The sequence below is a fragment of the Giraffa tippelskirchi genome, chromosome 9 (assembly GCF_054371585.1).
Source record: "Giraffa tippelskirchi isolate mGirTip1 chromosome 9, T2T-mGirTip1v1.2.pri, whole genome shotgun sequence".
Taxonomy (NCBI): Eukaryota; Metazoa; Chordata; class Mammalia; order Artiodactyla; family Giraffidae; genus Giraffa; species Giraffa tippelskirchi.
This window is the reverse complement of record NC_137283.1, coordinates 116646450-116660179: the sequence shown is the minus strand read 5'-3', so window position 1 is coordinate 116660179 and position 13730 is coordinate 116646450. Positions and strand designations below refer to the sequence as shown.

At 41.4% G+C, this 13730-nt stretch overlaps 1 protein-coding gene across 11 annotated transcripts in view; it reads right to left on the bottom strand.

The window, feature by feature from the left end:
- The window catches only part of FAXC (failed axon connections homolog, metaxin like GST domain containing), a 319499-nt gene that overhangs the window by 266822 nt on the left and 38947 nt on the right, over window positions 1–13730 (bottom strand). For all 11 annotated transcript variants that reach the window (XR_014065129.1, XR_014065128.1, XM_081529160.1 and 8 more), the window contains one exon: window positions 2433–2549. Coding sequence is in view for 9 of the 11 variants with exons in the window: in XM_081529160.1 (XP_081385286.1) it covers window positions 2433–2549 (117 nt within the window). In the remaining 2 variants the exon portion in view is untranslated. The remainder of the gene's footprint in view (window positions 1–2432; window positions 2550–13730) is intronic.

The following is a 13730-nucleotide window of genomic DNA, read 5'->3' as shown; positions in this document are numbered from 1 at the left end:
TGGGTTTATCTCTGGGCTTTCTATTTTGTTCCATTGATCTATATTTCTGTCCTTGTGCCAGTACCATACTGTCTTGATGACTGTGGCTTTGTAGCAGAGCCTTAAGTCAGGCAGGTTGATTCCTCCAGTTCCATTCTTCTTTCTCAAGATTGCTTTGGCTATTCGAGGTTTTTTGTATTTCCATACAAATTGTGAAATTATTTGTTCTAGTTCTCTGAAAAATACCGTTGGTAGCTTGATAGGGATTGCATTGAATCTATAGATTGCTTTGGGTAGTATACTCATTTTCACTATATTGATTCTTCCGATACATGAACATGGTATATTTCTCCATCTATTTGTGTCCTCTTTGATTTCTTTTACCAGTGTTTTATAGTTTTCTATATATAGGTCTTTTGTTTCTTTAGGTAGATATATTCCTAAGTATTTTATTCTTTTCATTGCGATGGTGAATGGAATTATTCCCTTAATTTCTTTTTCTGTTTTCTCGTTGTTAGTGTATAGGAATGCAAGGGATTTCTCTGTGTTAATTTTATATCCTGCAACTTTACTATGTTCATTGATTAGCTCTAGTAATTTTCTGGTGGAATCTTTAGGGTTTTCTATGTAGAAGATCATGTCATCTGCAAACAGTGAGAGTTTTACTTCTTCTTTTCCAATCTGGATTCCTTTTATTTCTTTTTCTGCTCTGATTGTTGTGGCCAAAACTTCCAAAACTATGTTGAATAGTAGTGGTGAGAGTGGGCACCCTTGTCTTGTTCCTGATTTTAGGGGAAATGCTTTCAGTTTTTCACCATTTAGGATAATGTTTGCCGTGGGTTTGTCATATATAGCTTTTATTATGTTGAGGTATGTTCCCTCTATACCTGCTTTTTAGAGGGTTTTTATCATAAATGGATGTTGAATTTTGTCAAAGGCTTTCTCTGAATCTATTGAAATAATTATATAGTTTTTATTTTTCAATTTGTTTATGTGGTGTATTACATTGATTGATTTGCGGATATTGAAGAATCCTTGCATCCCTGGGATAAAGCCCACTTGGTCATGATGTCCAAGCTATCAGAATCTCCAGGCAAGAATCCTGAAGTGGGTTACCATTCCCTTCTGCAGGGGATCTTTCCAACCCAGGGATTGAACCCAGGTCTCCTGCATTGCAGGCAGATTCTTTACTGTTTGAACCACCAGGGAAGCTCAAGTATTGAAGAGTAATCACCCAACATGGGGCTTGAACACATGACCCTGGTATTAAGAGTCCCATGCTCTACTGATTGAGCTAGCAAAGCCCTGATTAACTCCTGTCATTCCCCTTCTCCAAACCAAAATATAGAACCTTGATCCCCACATTCCCAGCACCAGGTACTTGCTTAGGTACTTAGTGGTTTGCCTCAAAGTGGTTTCCATTCATCCATGCAGAGGAAGCCTCTCTCAGAGGCCCCAGCAGCCATGCATATTCCAACACTCCACTCCAACACACATACACACACACACACAAACAAAGACACATGAAGATCTGGTCCCTTAACATCAACCCAGGTTGAATTGACTTTCCCTGCCCCATTGCCAACATGAACTTGACCCCTGGCAACCATCCCCATCCCTACCCCCACACATATGTTCATCCTCTAGCTCTGGCCCCATTTAGCCCACTTTTACCCCACCAGTTTAGAATCATAATTCTCACAGGCCTACATCAAGATCACACAACAAAGATACAAGAATCTATTTCTTTGGTCAAAACGTACATATAATATCAATAATAATACCTCACATAGCACCAGACTTACAAAGAATCTGTTGACATTTGCCTCATTTTCCCACAAAGTTCTTGAATTTTCCAGCTCTACTACTCTCCAGGTATGATCTACAGACACCCAACTGGAATAGGAGAAGGGAATGTTTTGAATGTATGACACAGAATCCTATGTACCTATATCCACATGTGAACTATCTGAGACGAGTCTGTACTCAAAAGGAGCATGCAAGATAGGCGGTGAGTCCATCACGACCACCCAACCTCAGATGCCACAGCACTGGATAAACCAGAAACTGGAAAGCCACCACCATCCAAAGGAAACTAAGGCAGACTGACAAAACAAGGGCACTAGGGGAATTCAAGTCCTATTTCGGTGACAAGTATTAAGTCCACTAGGTAAGCTGCTGGAAGAAAAGCCCTTGTGTAGAACATGGCAGGATTTGTGTCAGCTTTGCTAGGAACATGGTTTGAGCAGGATGACAGGTGAGAAGCCCTATCTCTCCTCCTCTGCCTCTACCGATCCTGACACAGAAAACCAACCTTGGCCCTGGACACCATAGCCTGGTATCTTCACAAAGCACAGCCAAGCTCACAGGCTTGGGCCTAGAATTCTCCACTGTGTTGCCCCCAACCCCGGCCCCCAGCAAGTCCCCAAACCTGAGAGCTTCATAGGTCTTGCCTTTAATCAGTTGTTCAGGTCTCGTTCCAGGTAAGGTCCACATTGCCTGGGCCAAGTGTCCAAAGACAGTAGCGTCGAGGGTGGAGAGTTTGGGCCCCATGATGTACTTCTTGTCACCTGCAGCAGACAGAGAGAGAGAGGTCACTGGCCGGCCCTAGCTGTCCTGCTAAGTCCCAATGGCATTCAGCATCTTCCATCATACATCTGCTTAACAGTGCATCAAAAGCTTTGCAAAACCAAATGCATGCATCTCCTTTTACTGAAAACTAGAAACAAAAGTAAAACAAACAATTCTGTGATGTATCAACTGATATGATAGCACAACAGGGAAGTAACTGGGAACATACCAAGGTAAGCAAATGAGGGAGGGGGTTCATGGAGAAAAGGGAGAACTGATCACCCCCAGAACCCCAGAGGCACCTCCTTGTCTCCAACTCTAGTCGTTAAAGCTTGAGATGCTTAAGAACATCTGGACATATGCTTAAACCATCTCAAGAGTAACCCCAGTTAAACACAGCCAGCTTCGGCACTTACTTTATTAAATTAATACATTTCCTCGGGGAGAACTAGAACCCTAAGCTACTTAGGAAGTCTGGAGGAGGCAAGGCTCTGTATGATATCTCCGAGGACTTGGCAAGGTTCTCACCACTGAGCACCAACAGGAAACAAACATAAAGAGAAGCTTTAAAACTTCAGGATAAAAAGGCAGCCCAGGAGGAACTGGATCCATCCTACTTCACATCCTGGTCCCACTGTTATTCACTATGAAAGCCTGCTCATTAATCAACCTCTCCAAGCCTCGGTTCTTGCATCTGGAAAAGGAGATGATATTAAAGGTATTTCTTAGGACCACTGTGGGGATTAAATTTCATAACACATGTAAAGCACTTAGCACCAAATCTGGGTAACTAATCAAATACCAGTATTCATGATGAGAGCCCTTCTGTTTTTCCAGTCTATTCAATATCTCACCCAAAGCTAAAGCTCTAGGACACTCTTTTCATAGTGGCACTGCCTTTCACAACAACTTTTAATGATTTATGAAATGGGCTATGAAATACAGCCCAAACTCAACCTGCAGTCCAAGCCACATCACATTCTGCTCCCACCCACATTCCAGCTTTGCCCCTCATCCTTTAACCCAGCAGGCCTGGGACAGCCCCATTTACCAGCCCACTTCATGCTTCCCACTGCTACACCTCTGCTCATGCTGCACCCACACATATCCTTGCCCTCCCAAATCCCATATGTGCCCTCTACTTCTCTCCATCTCATAAATTATATTCATCTTTCCAGCACAAGCCTTCTTTCAAAGCCGTCTCACGGCAATGGAAGCTTTCAGTTCCGACAGCCTTCTTTCAAATTTCACTTTTACACATACGACCCAGATTCAAAGAGAAGAAAACAGGTTAAAGGAGAGCTACAGTGGCTTCCTGGCCCCCCAGAAACATTGATTTCCTTAAACTGCTAAAAGGAAAGAGTCTAAGGGAAATGCTAGAGTACAATGTGAAGTCTGTTGTAGACTCCAAAAACTTTGGGGAGCAAGAGGAAAAAATGTATATAAAAACTTAGGAAACCTAAAAATAGAGCACATAAGACCTTGATAAAAAAAATAATAATAATAACAATAAATATAATCATTTGAATCCATACAATGCTAATACATATACCATTCAGCCCAAATTTGCTTTTTGGCTCAGAACATTAAAGCTCGAAGGACCCTGAGTTATTAATAATAACAGAAACTGACTAAAAATCCAAGCCCCCAGTCTCCTGACTCCCAGCCTGATACTCTCTGCTCTGCACAAGATGCCACAGAGAGCTTCATCTATGAGATAAAGACTCCAAGGAATAGCAGGAGGGTTAAGCTGTGAATGTTTACAAAAGGATGCTTTTAATCAGGAGGGAATACAGAATATAGAAGGAGAAAAAAACAAAAGTCTAAGGGTTTTTAAAGGTACTTGCCCCCTCCCTTAAAAAATGGATAGAATTTAGGATTCATTGTAGACACACAACTATACATGTATACACACACATAATACAGATATAAATTTAAAGATTATAAAAATATTATGTTATCAAGAAGTCCTCAGAGTACCCAATGGCAGGAAACTTTTTTAAAAACTTTCCTAACTAATTTTTTAGTTAACTTTAGACTTATAGAAAAGTTACAAAAATAGCAGTTTTTTTATACCCTTCAACTAGCTTCTGCTAATATGAACAGCTTAGGTAACCATCGAAAAAGCAAGAGAGTTCCAGAAAAACATCTATTTCTGCTTTATTGACTATGCCAAAGCCTTTGACGGTGTGGATCACAACAAACTGTGGAAAATTCTTCAAGAGATGGGAATACCAGACGACCTTATCTGCCTCTTGAGAAATCTGTATGCAGATCAAGAAGCAACAGTTAGAACTGGACATGGAACAACACACTGGTTCCAAATAGGAAAAGGAGTACGTCAAGGCTGTATATTGTCACCCTGCTTATTTAACTTATATGCAGAGTACATCATGAGAAATGCTGGGCTGGAAGAAACACAAGCTGGAATCTAGATTGCCGGGAGAAATAACAATAACCTCAGATATGCAGATGACACTACCCTTACGGCAGAAAGTGAAGAAGAACTAAAAAGCCTCTTGATGAAAGTGAAAGAGGAGAAAGTGAAAAAGTTGGCTTAAAGCTCAACATTCAGAAAACTAAGATCATGGCATCTGGTCTTATCACTTCATGGCAAATGGATGGGGAAACAGTGGAAACAGTGGCTGACTTTATTTTTTGGGCTCCAAAATCACTGCAGATGGTGATTGCAGACATGAAATTAAGACACTTACTCCTTGGAAGGAAAGTTATGACCAACCTAGACAGCATATTAAAAAGCAGAGACATTACTTTGTCAACAAAGGTCCGTCTAGTCAAGGCTATGGTTTTTCCAATAGTCATGTATGGATATGAGAGTTGGACTATAAAGAAAGCTGAGTGCCGAAGAATTGATGCTTTTGAACTGTGGTGTTGGAGAAGACTCTTGAGAGCCCCTTGGACTGCAAGGAGATCCAACCAGTCCATCCTAAAGGAGATCAGCCCTGGGTGTTCATTGGAAGGACTGATGCTGAAGCTGAAACTCCAATACTTTGGCCACCTGATACAAAGAACTGACTAATTGGAAAAGACCCTGATGCTGGGGAAGATTAAGGGCAGGAGGAGAAGGGGACGACAGAGGATGAGATGGTTGGATGGCATCACCGACTCAATGGAGATGAGTTTGAGTAAACTCCAGGAGCTGGTGATGGACAAGGGAGGCTTGGTGTGCTGTGGTCCATGGGGTCGCAAAGAGTCAGACACAACTGAGACTGAACTGAACTGAACTAGGTAACCACAGTACATTTATTGTTGCTGTCATTGTTTAGTCGCCCAGTCATGTCGGACCCTTTTGCAATCCCATGGATTAGGATTCTCCAGGCAAGAATACTGGAGTGAGTTGCCATTTCCTTTCTCCAGGGGATCTTCCCGATCCAGGGATCAAACCCACGTCTCCTGACTGTATCTCCAGCCTTGCTGGGAGATATTTTACCACTGAGCCACCAGGGAAGTCCCTCAGTACATTTACCAAAACTAAGAAATTAACATCAATATAATTCAATTAACTATGCTGTACTCTTCATTAAAATTTTAGTAGTTTTTCAACTAATGTTCTCCTCTGCGTCAGGATCCCACATTGCATGTAGTTGTCAGGTCACCTTAGTTCCTCAGTCTTTCCTTGTCACCCCCCAACACACACCCCCATCCACACAGCCATGCCCTGCAAGATCTTAGTTCCCTGACCAGGGATTGAACCCCATATAGTGAGCACAGAGTCTTAACCACTGGACCACCAGGGAAGTCCCTCCTTGTCTTTCATAACCTTGACATTTTTAAAGAATTCTGATCAGCTATTTTGCAAAATGTTCATCAACTTGGGTTTGTCCAACATGGTTAATCATTAGAGTAGTCATCCATTTTTACAAATGCTCCTGTGATGGTTATTTCATATGTCAACCTGACTACGGCATGGGGGGCTAAGTGATGTGGTCAAACATTATTCTGGGATTTTCTATGAGGGTGTTGTGGGCAAGATTAACATTTAAGTGATAGGCTGAGTAAAGCAGAACACTCTCCATACTGTGGGTGGGCCTCCTCCAGTTAGTTGAAGGCCTTCATATGACAAAAGGGCTGACTCTCCCCAGAGGAAGAGAAAATTGTTACTGCCCGATTGCCTCTGAACTAGGACAGAGGCCTTTGCTGACTTCAGACTTAAATGGAAACATTGGCTTTTCCAGGGTCTTGAGTCAGTTCTGACTGGAACTACACCATCAGCCCTCCTGGGTCTCCAGCTTGCCAACCTCCTCTGCAGATCTTGGTATCTGTCAGCCTCCATAATTGTATGAGCCCATATAAATTTATTATATAAGAGAAACAGACATGAATAGATCCAGATATCTAGATCTATATCTACTATTGGTTTATTTTTCTGGAGACCCCTAATACCCCTTCTCAGAGCATCATATCAGGAGGTCCACAATGTCCATATGTCTTATCACTGGGGATATTAACCCTGACCACATGGTAAAGGTAGTATCCATAAGGTTTCTTCCCTGTAACATTACTAGTTTTCCTTTTGCAGTTAATAACCTTGGGGGAGAAATTTTGAGACTGTATCACTATCCTGGTTCTCCTGAGACTTTGGCCCACTAATTTTAGCATCCATCGGTAGATGTCAACTGAAACAACTAATACTGTGGAGTTTGCCTAATCAGGATTTTCTATTTCTCTATTACTTCTACATGTATTTATTCAAATACTATTGTTCCCTTCATCCTCCTTTTACTGACATATTCAATTATTTATTTATGTAAGCATGCACTTGTCGATATTTATTTTATTCTATGGCCTGTAATCCAGTACTCTTATCATTCCTTGTGTTGCTCAAATTGTTCCAGATTTGGTCTTTTGAGCTTAGCAGGAAGTATTTTTAATAAAAAGACTGAATTTAGATTAGATTCTGCTTAGAGATGAAAAGTCCAAGTCAAAGTCTCAAGTCTGTAGCATCCCCAGGCTTCACCAAGCGGGCCCAGTTCTCACTACTGGAGGGTTTTAGCAAAACAGAACATTAAGGGCACTTCTGAAGGGCACTGAGGGAGAAGGCTTGGGTGATGAGGCAACTCAAGCTTCATTTTCAGTAGGTGGACCCCCTCCCTGACTTCTGTAGAGATGGACAAAAGCAGCTGACGGTACTCTCATCACCACCTCCCATTCCATCCTTCCTCAAATAACCTCCACTGGTCTAACTCAACATTTCCCTTAAGGCTCAGATCACATGCTCCCTCCTCCACTCCAGAAGGGTTACCTGCACTGTCCAGTCCTTGACCACCTCTCCTGTGCCAACCCCTAGAGGCGCACCTGCTTAGAACAGGGCTGCTCAAAGAATAGTTGGGACCACCAGCATCAGCATCACAAATGCTGTCTATTGAATCAAAATGACTGAGAGTGAGACTGGGAGAGAATCTGTGTTTTAACAAGCTTCCAGGTCAGTGATTCTTAGAGAGCCAGCAATTCTTGGCCCACACTTTGAATAGTGCTGTTCCAGATGGTTCTTATGTACACTGAAGTTTGAGAAGTGCTGGTCTAGACTAGAGTGTATCAGCGTTCTTAAACTCGAGCATGCATCATAATCCCCTGGAGGGCTTTTTAAAAATATTGATTTATCTCCCACGAATCCCCCGGTTTCGGATTCAGTAGGTATGGGTGGGACTCAAGACTCTGCCTTTCTAACAAGATCTCAGGTAGTGCTAAGGCTGCTGGTCCAGGAACCACACTTTGGGAACTACTCATCTAAATCAATCATTAGGTAATTCACACATGTCATCTCATAGTCTTATTTACGTGTGTGTCCTATCTCCTCAAGTAGTGTTTAATCTCCTTGAGGGCAGGTAACCCTCTTTTACTTTTCTGTCCGTCTGATATCTATCATAGTAGAAATCATCAAATAAGGTGTTGATAGCCTTAAGTATTAACCACCTTTATCCCTAGTAGCTTAGTGGTAAAGACAATGCCTGCCAATAGGTTAGATCCCTGGGTCTGGAAGATCCCCATTGGAGGTAAAAATGACAACTCACTTCAGTATTGTTGCCTGGGTAATCCCATGAGGACAGAGGAGCCTGGCGAGCTACAGTCTGTGGGAATCACAAAAGAGTTGGACACGACTGAATAACTAAACAAGAACAACGGCAACTAGATTTAAGTATGTTTGATCTCTGTCCTTTCTTAGAATAGAGAACTCCTGTAAGGATTTTAAAACATAAAAACGTGAAAGCATTTTGCAAACTAGAAGGTGCTACTCTAACATACGCAATTATTTTACACTCATCACCAATAATAGAACAAGTACTATTTGTGGGCAGAACAGTCCAACTTTCCTCCCAGTATAGAAATCCCTTCTCCCACTTTCTGACCAGACAGTTCCCAAACCCAAGCCCTCCAGGAACTTAACCATCATTTCCTGGGCAAGGCAGGCAATTCTATGGTTAGTCAGTTCCTTATACTGAGACAAAATATGTCTCCTTGGGACATCTACCATTGATTCCAGTTCTTTCCTCTGGAAGCACACAAAGTATTTATGGTCATATTTACTCTGCATGGCAGGGCTTCTCTGGTGGCTCAGTGGTAAAGAATCCATCTGCCAATGCTAGAGATGCAAGAGATGTGTATTTGATCCCTGGGTCAGGAAGATCCCCTGGAGAAGGAAATGGCAACCCACTCCAGTATTCTTGTCTGGGAAATACCAAGGACAGAAGAGTCTGGCAGGCTACAGTCCATGGAGTTGCAAAGAGTCAGACATGACTTAGACACTAAACAACAACTCTGCACAGCACCCATTCCTAGGAAAATTAAGTCTCCACTAACATACTTCTAGGTAAAAACTGATGACTTGTTTTCATATGTATCACTATGGGATAGTCAGCAGAGTGTTTGGGAAGCAGCTACAGAAATGAACGCAGAACTACATCTACTTACTCCCTTACTAATTCCGTTCCCAGCTTTTACTGGCCGCTATCAGCTCCATTTCTTCCATTTAGCTAAATTTCCAAGAGCTGTAAATGGCAGAAAAGACTGGCTGTGCTGGAAAATATTGTTCTAGAGAGAAAGATTAATAGTCAAAAGACTTTCAAGCACTCATTTTTCTATTAGTCTAAGAATAAATGATAATTACATGTTTCACCTACTTAGTGTCCCCTATACTTGAGCACCAACACGATTTATAAGCAGATAATTCCAGTGAAGTCAATGTTGATATCATTCCTTTTCTAATTGTCCCTCTCTCAATTAACTAAGACTTTAAGGACTATTGAGAAAGAAAGATTTTGAGTACCTTTCCCAAGGATGGCACAGATCCCAATAACCTTCCAACCTTCAAAGGACACACACTTGAAGTTCTTTTTCTGCATGAGACTCTCCCAGAAGGCAAAGCAGCAGGAAATCTATGTTCTAATCTCTCTTAGACTCCTGGTTCGCCTTCCCTTTTTCAGAAACAATAGGACAGGCCACTTCCTTTAAAGAGCTCTTGTTCATATTCCCAGCATACTCTAAAATCACTGAATGTGTGATTCTTTCAACTATAGGGGGTGCTATCTTATATATGAGATTATTAACGGTCCTTATGAGTAAATATCAGAATTAAAATCATTAACTTTTACAACATTCTGACATTTACTAGTTGCACCAATTGGCTTACAGTCTGGGGAAAAAATTAAGGTGGGGGGGCGGGCACCAGAAGCCCCTAAATTTAATCGTTCCTCAGACTGCATTCTGAAAGGCAACTAGATACTCCTATAATCTTCTACAAAATTCTCTAGAGGAACATACAAGAAAATTTTTTTCAGTGTACATGTACTATCTTGACCCCTTCTCCAATTGCCATCTCACCTCTTCCTCCCAATCTTCTCTTTGTTGATGTCCCGGCTCTTAAAATTCCCTGAGGATGAAACAAGGATGCACATACATTCTCCACTATAAGGACAGGATTGCACTTGCTCTTCTGAACTTCAGTCCTATTAATGTGTCTGAGCACCTTCTGAACTCCACACTCAAAGCATTCATGCACGTACATTATAATTTTAAGGAAGTGGGATAAAGGAATTACACCAGTTGTAGAAAAATTTCATACACAGGAGATCTAGAGTAGGAAAATATTTCCCAGGAGGAGGCAAATACCTGCTTAGCCTCACTTATTATTATAATTTAATATCATTAAACAGCAGCTTCTGGAAGTCTTCAAGAACCATAGCTGACATCTCTAACAATGACGCAGCGTTACTGACTTACTGATGATCAGCCTTCCTATTTATTTCTCTTCTTACAGTCGCTACAATATTGCTGGTTTTGAGTCTGACTAGACATTTAACTGAAATAGTGAGATTTGAGGAGTATAAAAGCTCTATGTATCTCCCCAGTTTCACTTTCCCAACTATACCTTCTAAGGGTAGAGAATATAGAGCACCCCAAGTCAAATCACTTCCCAAGAGGCTTTCTCCTTAATTTCATTTCTGTCCTGGCTGTTCTGTATTTGGGCAACAGAGGAGGCAGCTGTTCTCTTTATTCAATAAAGACTATCTGGTTGCCCTCAAATATGATTTAGTTAATAAAATAACACATCAGACTGAATTCAATGTCATGTTGAAGTTTAAAATCAAATCCTGTTGTAAGGAGCTTATCCTTCTTTTAAGAAAGTTGAACAGAAGCAGATTCTAATGGCAGGTTTTGTGTTTGGCCATCCGGGTCCTGCAAACAGACTCCACATTCCTGGAGGACTTTTCTTCATGTTATGGACTCCCGGTTTCACCTTAGCTGGAATCCAAGATCTTCAACCATTCTCAAACATTTGTTTAGTTGCTAAGTTGTGTCCGACTCTTTGCAACTCCATGGACTATAACCAGCCAGGCTCCTCTATACAAGGGATTTCCCAGGTAAGAATACTGGAATGCATTGCCATTTCCTTTCCCACTCAAACATCTGAGCAATCACCAAAAATTAGTGAAAATCTTTAACCACCAGAACTGTTCAGCATCTGGCCAGAGTGGTGGACCTGACTCACACAATAGGCACAGGTCCCTTGGGATGAAATCAAACTGCTATCGACCTCATCTTTCTGAGGAATTACATGGCAGTACAATATTAGGACTCAGTGTTTTCACTGCTGGGGTCTGGGTTTGATCCCTGGTCTGGGAATGGCAAAAAAAAAAAAAAGGAATCTGATTCCTTCTCAGATGATATACCCATGAGTATGCTGAGTATCACATCAGAATTCTGTGCGCTGTGTCTTTTTAAGCATAGGACTGAGTCTTTAGCTCCCACCCTGTGGGAGACTTATTACTCCCCTACAGGTCAGGATACAGGTCCATGTATCGTGACCATTAATGTCCCACACAACTGTCTCCCCAGAGTATGCCACTTTCTCAAAGATCACTGAATCCAGAGACAGAAACCTCCTGTGAGTCAAGCTCTATAATCTCAGAATAGATCTGGGTTTCTTCACAGCCAAGACAAGAACACTGCTAAAACCAGAATGAGTAGTAATAAGTGTCTCTGAAGAGACTGCAAGATAAGATTCCAATTCTAAAAGATGTAAAATCTTTAATCCACATAACTTAAGGCAACAGAGATTTGATGCCTATTGCCCATCATAACAGGATAAGCACTCTTTCCTTTTGACAACTCAGCTGTACCCTTCACGGTTCAGCAGTGCTCAAAGAGGCTCCTACTAGGATTAATGGGATTGGGGCTATGTAGGTGTGTTTGTTATTAATGGCTACATAACAAGTTTCCTCAAAAATTTAGCAGCTTAAAAGGCCAAATATTTATTACCTCACAGTTTCTGTGAGTCAAGAATCCAGGCAGCTTTCACTGGGTATTCTGGCTCAGGGTCTTTCACAGGCTGCAATGAAGACGTCAGCCAGGGATGCAACTAGAGTTATCACACCAGGTGAAGCAAGTCAGAAAGAGAAAGACAAAGACCATACAATATCACTTACATGTGGAATCTAAAATATGTCACAAATGAACTCATCTATAGGGGCTTCCCTGGTGGCTCAGACAGTAAAAAAAACTCTGCCTGTAACGTGGGAGACCTGGGTTCGATCCCTGGGTCAGGAAGATCCCCTGGAGAAGGGAATAGCAACCCACTCCAGTATTCTTGCCTGGAGAATTCCATAGACAGAGAAGACTGGCAAGTTACAGTCAATAGAGTCACAAAGAGTCGGACACGACTGAGCAACTAACACACACACACACACAAAAAAAACAGAAACAGACTCACAGATACAGCAAACAGACTTGTGGTTGTCAAGGGGGAGGAGAGGTGGGGAAGGGATAGACTGAGATTTTGAGGTTAGTAGATGGAAACTATTACAAATAGAATGCATAAGCAACAAGATCCTACTGTATAGCACAGGCAACTCTATTCAATATCCTGGGATACATTATAATGGAAAAGAATATAAAAAGGAATGTGTATATATGTATAACTGAGTCACTATGTTATACAGTAGAAATTAACACAACACTGTAAATCAACTGTACTTCAATAAAAAAAAATTTTTTTTAATCCCAAATATTGGGGGAAAAAAAAAAGATGTCAACCAGCCTGCAGTTATCTCAAGGCTTGACTGGGGGAAGACGCTTCCAACTCACTCATAAGGTTGTTAACAGGACTATATAGCCCTTGCTGGATCCTGGCCATGAGTTCCCTGCCACGTGGGCCTCTCCACCATGCTGCTCACAATGGTGTAGGCTTCCATCAGAGCAAGTGAAAGATCAAGGGCAGGAGAGACAAGATGTGCAAGACAGAAGCTACCACTTTTCTTAAAACCTAATCTTAGAAGGGACATCCCATTGCTTCTGCCATATTCTGTTTGTCAGAAGCAAAGCAGTAAGTCCAGCCTGTGCTCAAGGGAAGGGGATTATCCGAGAGGATGAATCCTGGGAGGCAAGGATCACTGGGGCATCTTGGAGGCTGCCGACCACAGGAGAAACATATCAGCACAGCATTTAAACGTGTTTACAGGTTAAATGTCATGACATCTGTAACTTTAAAACACCTCCACATCAAGAAAAAAATAGTTGAGCTAAGTATGACAAAACATTAACTATTAAATAGAGGTGATGGTTATAAAGCTATTCATTGGACTATTAAATACTATTCTACTTCTCTGTGTGTTTTACATATCATACATACATCATATGTATAATATATTATGTTTTATCATGTT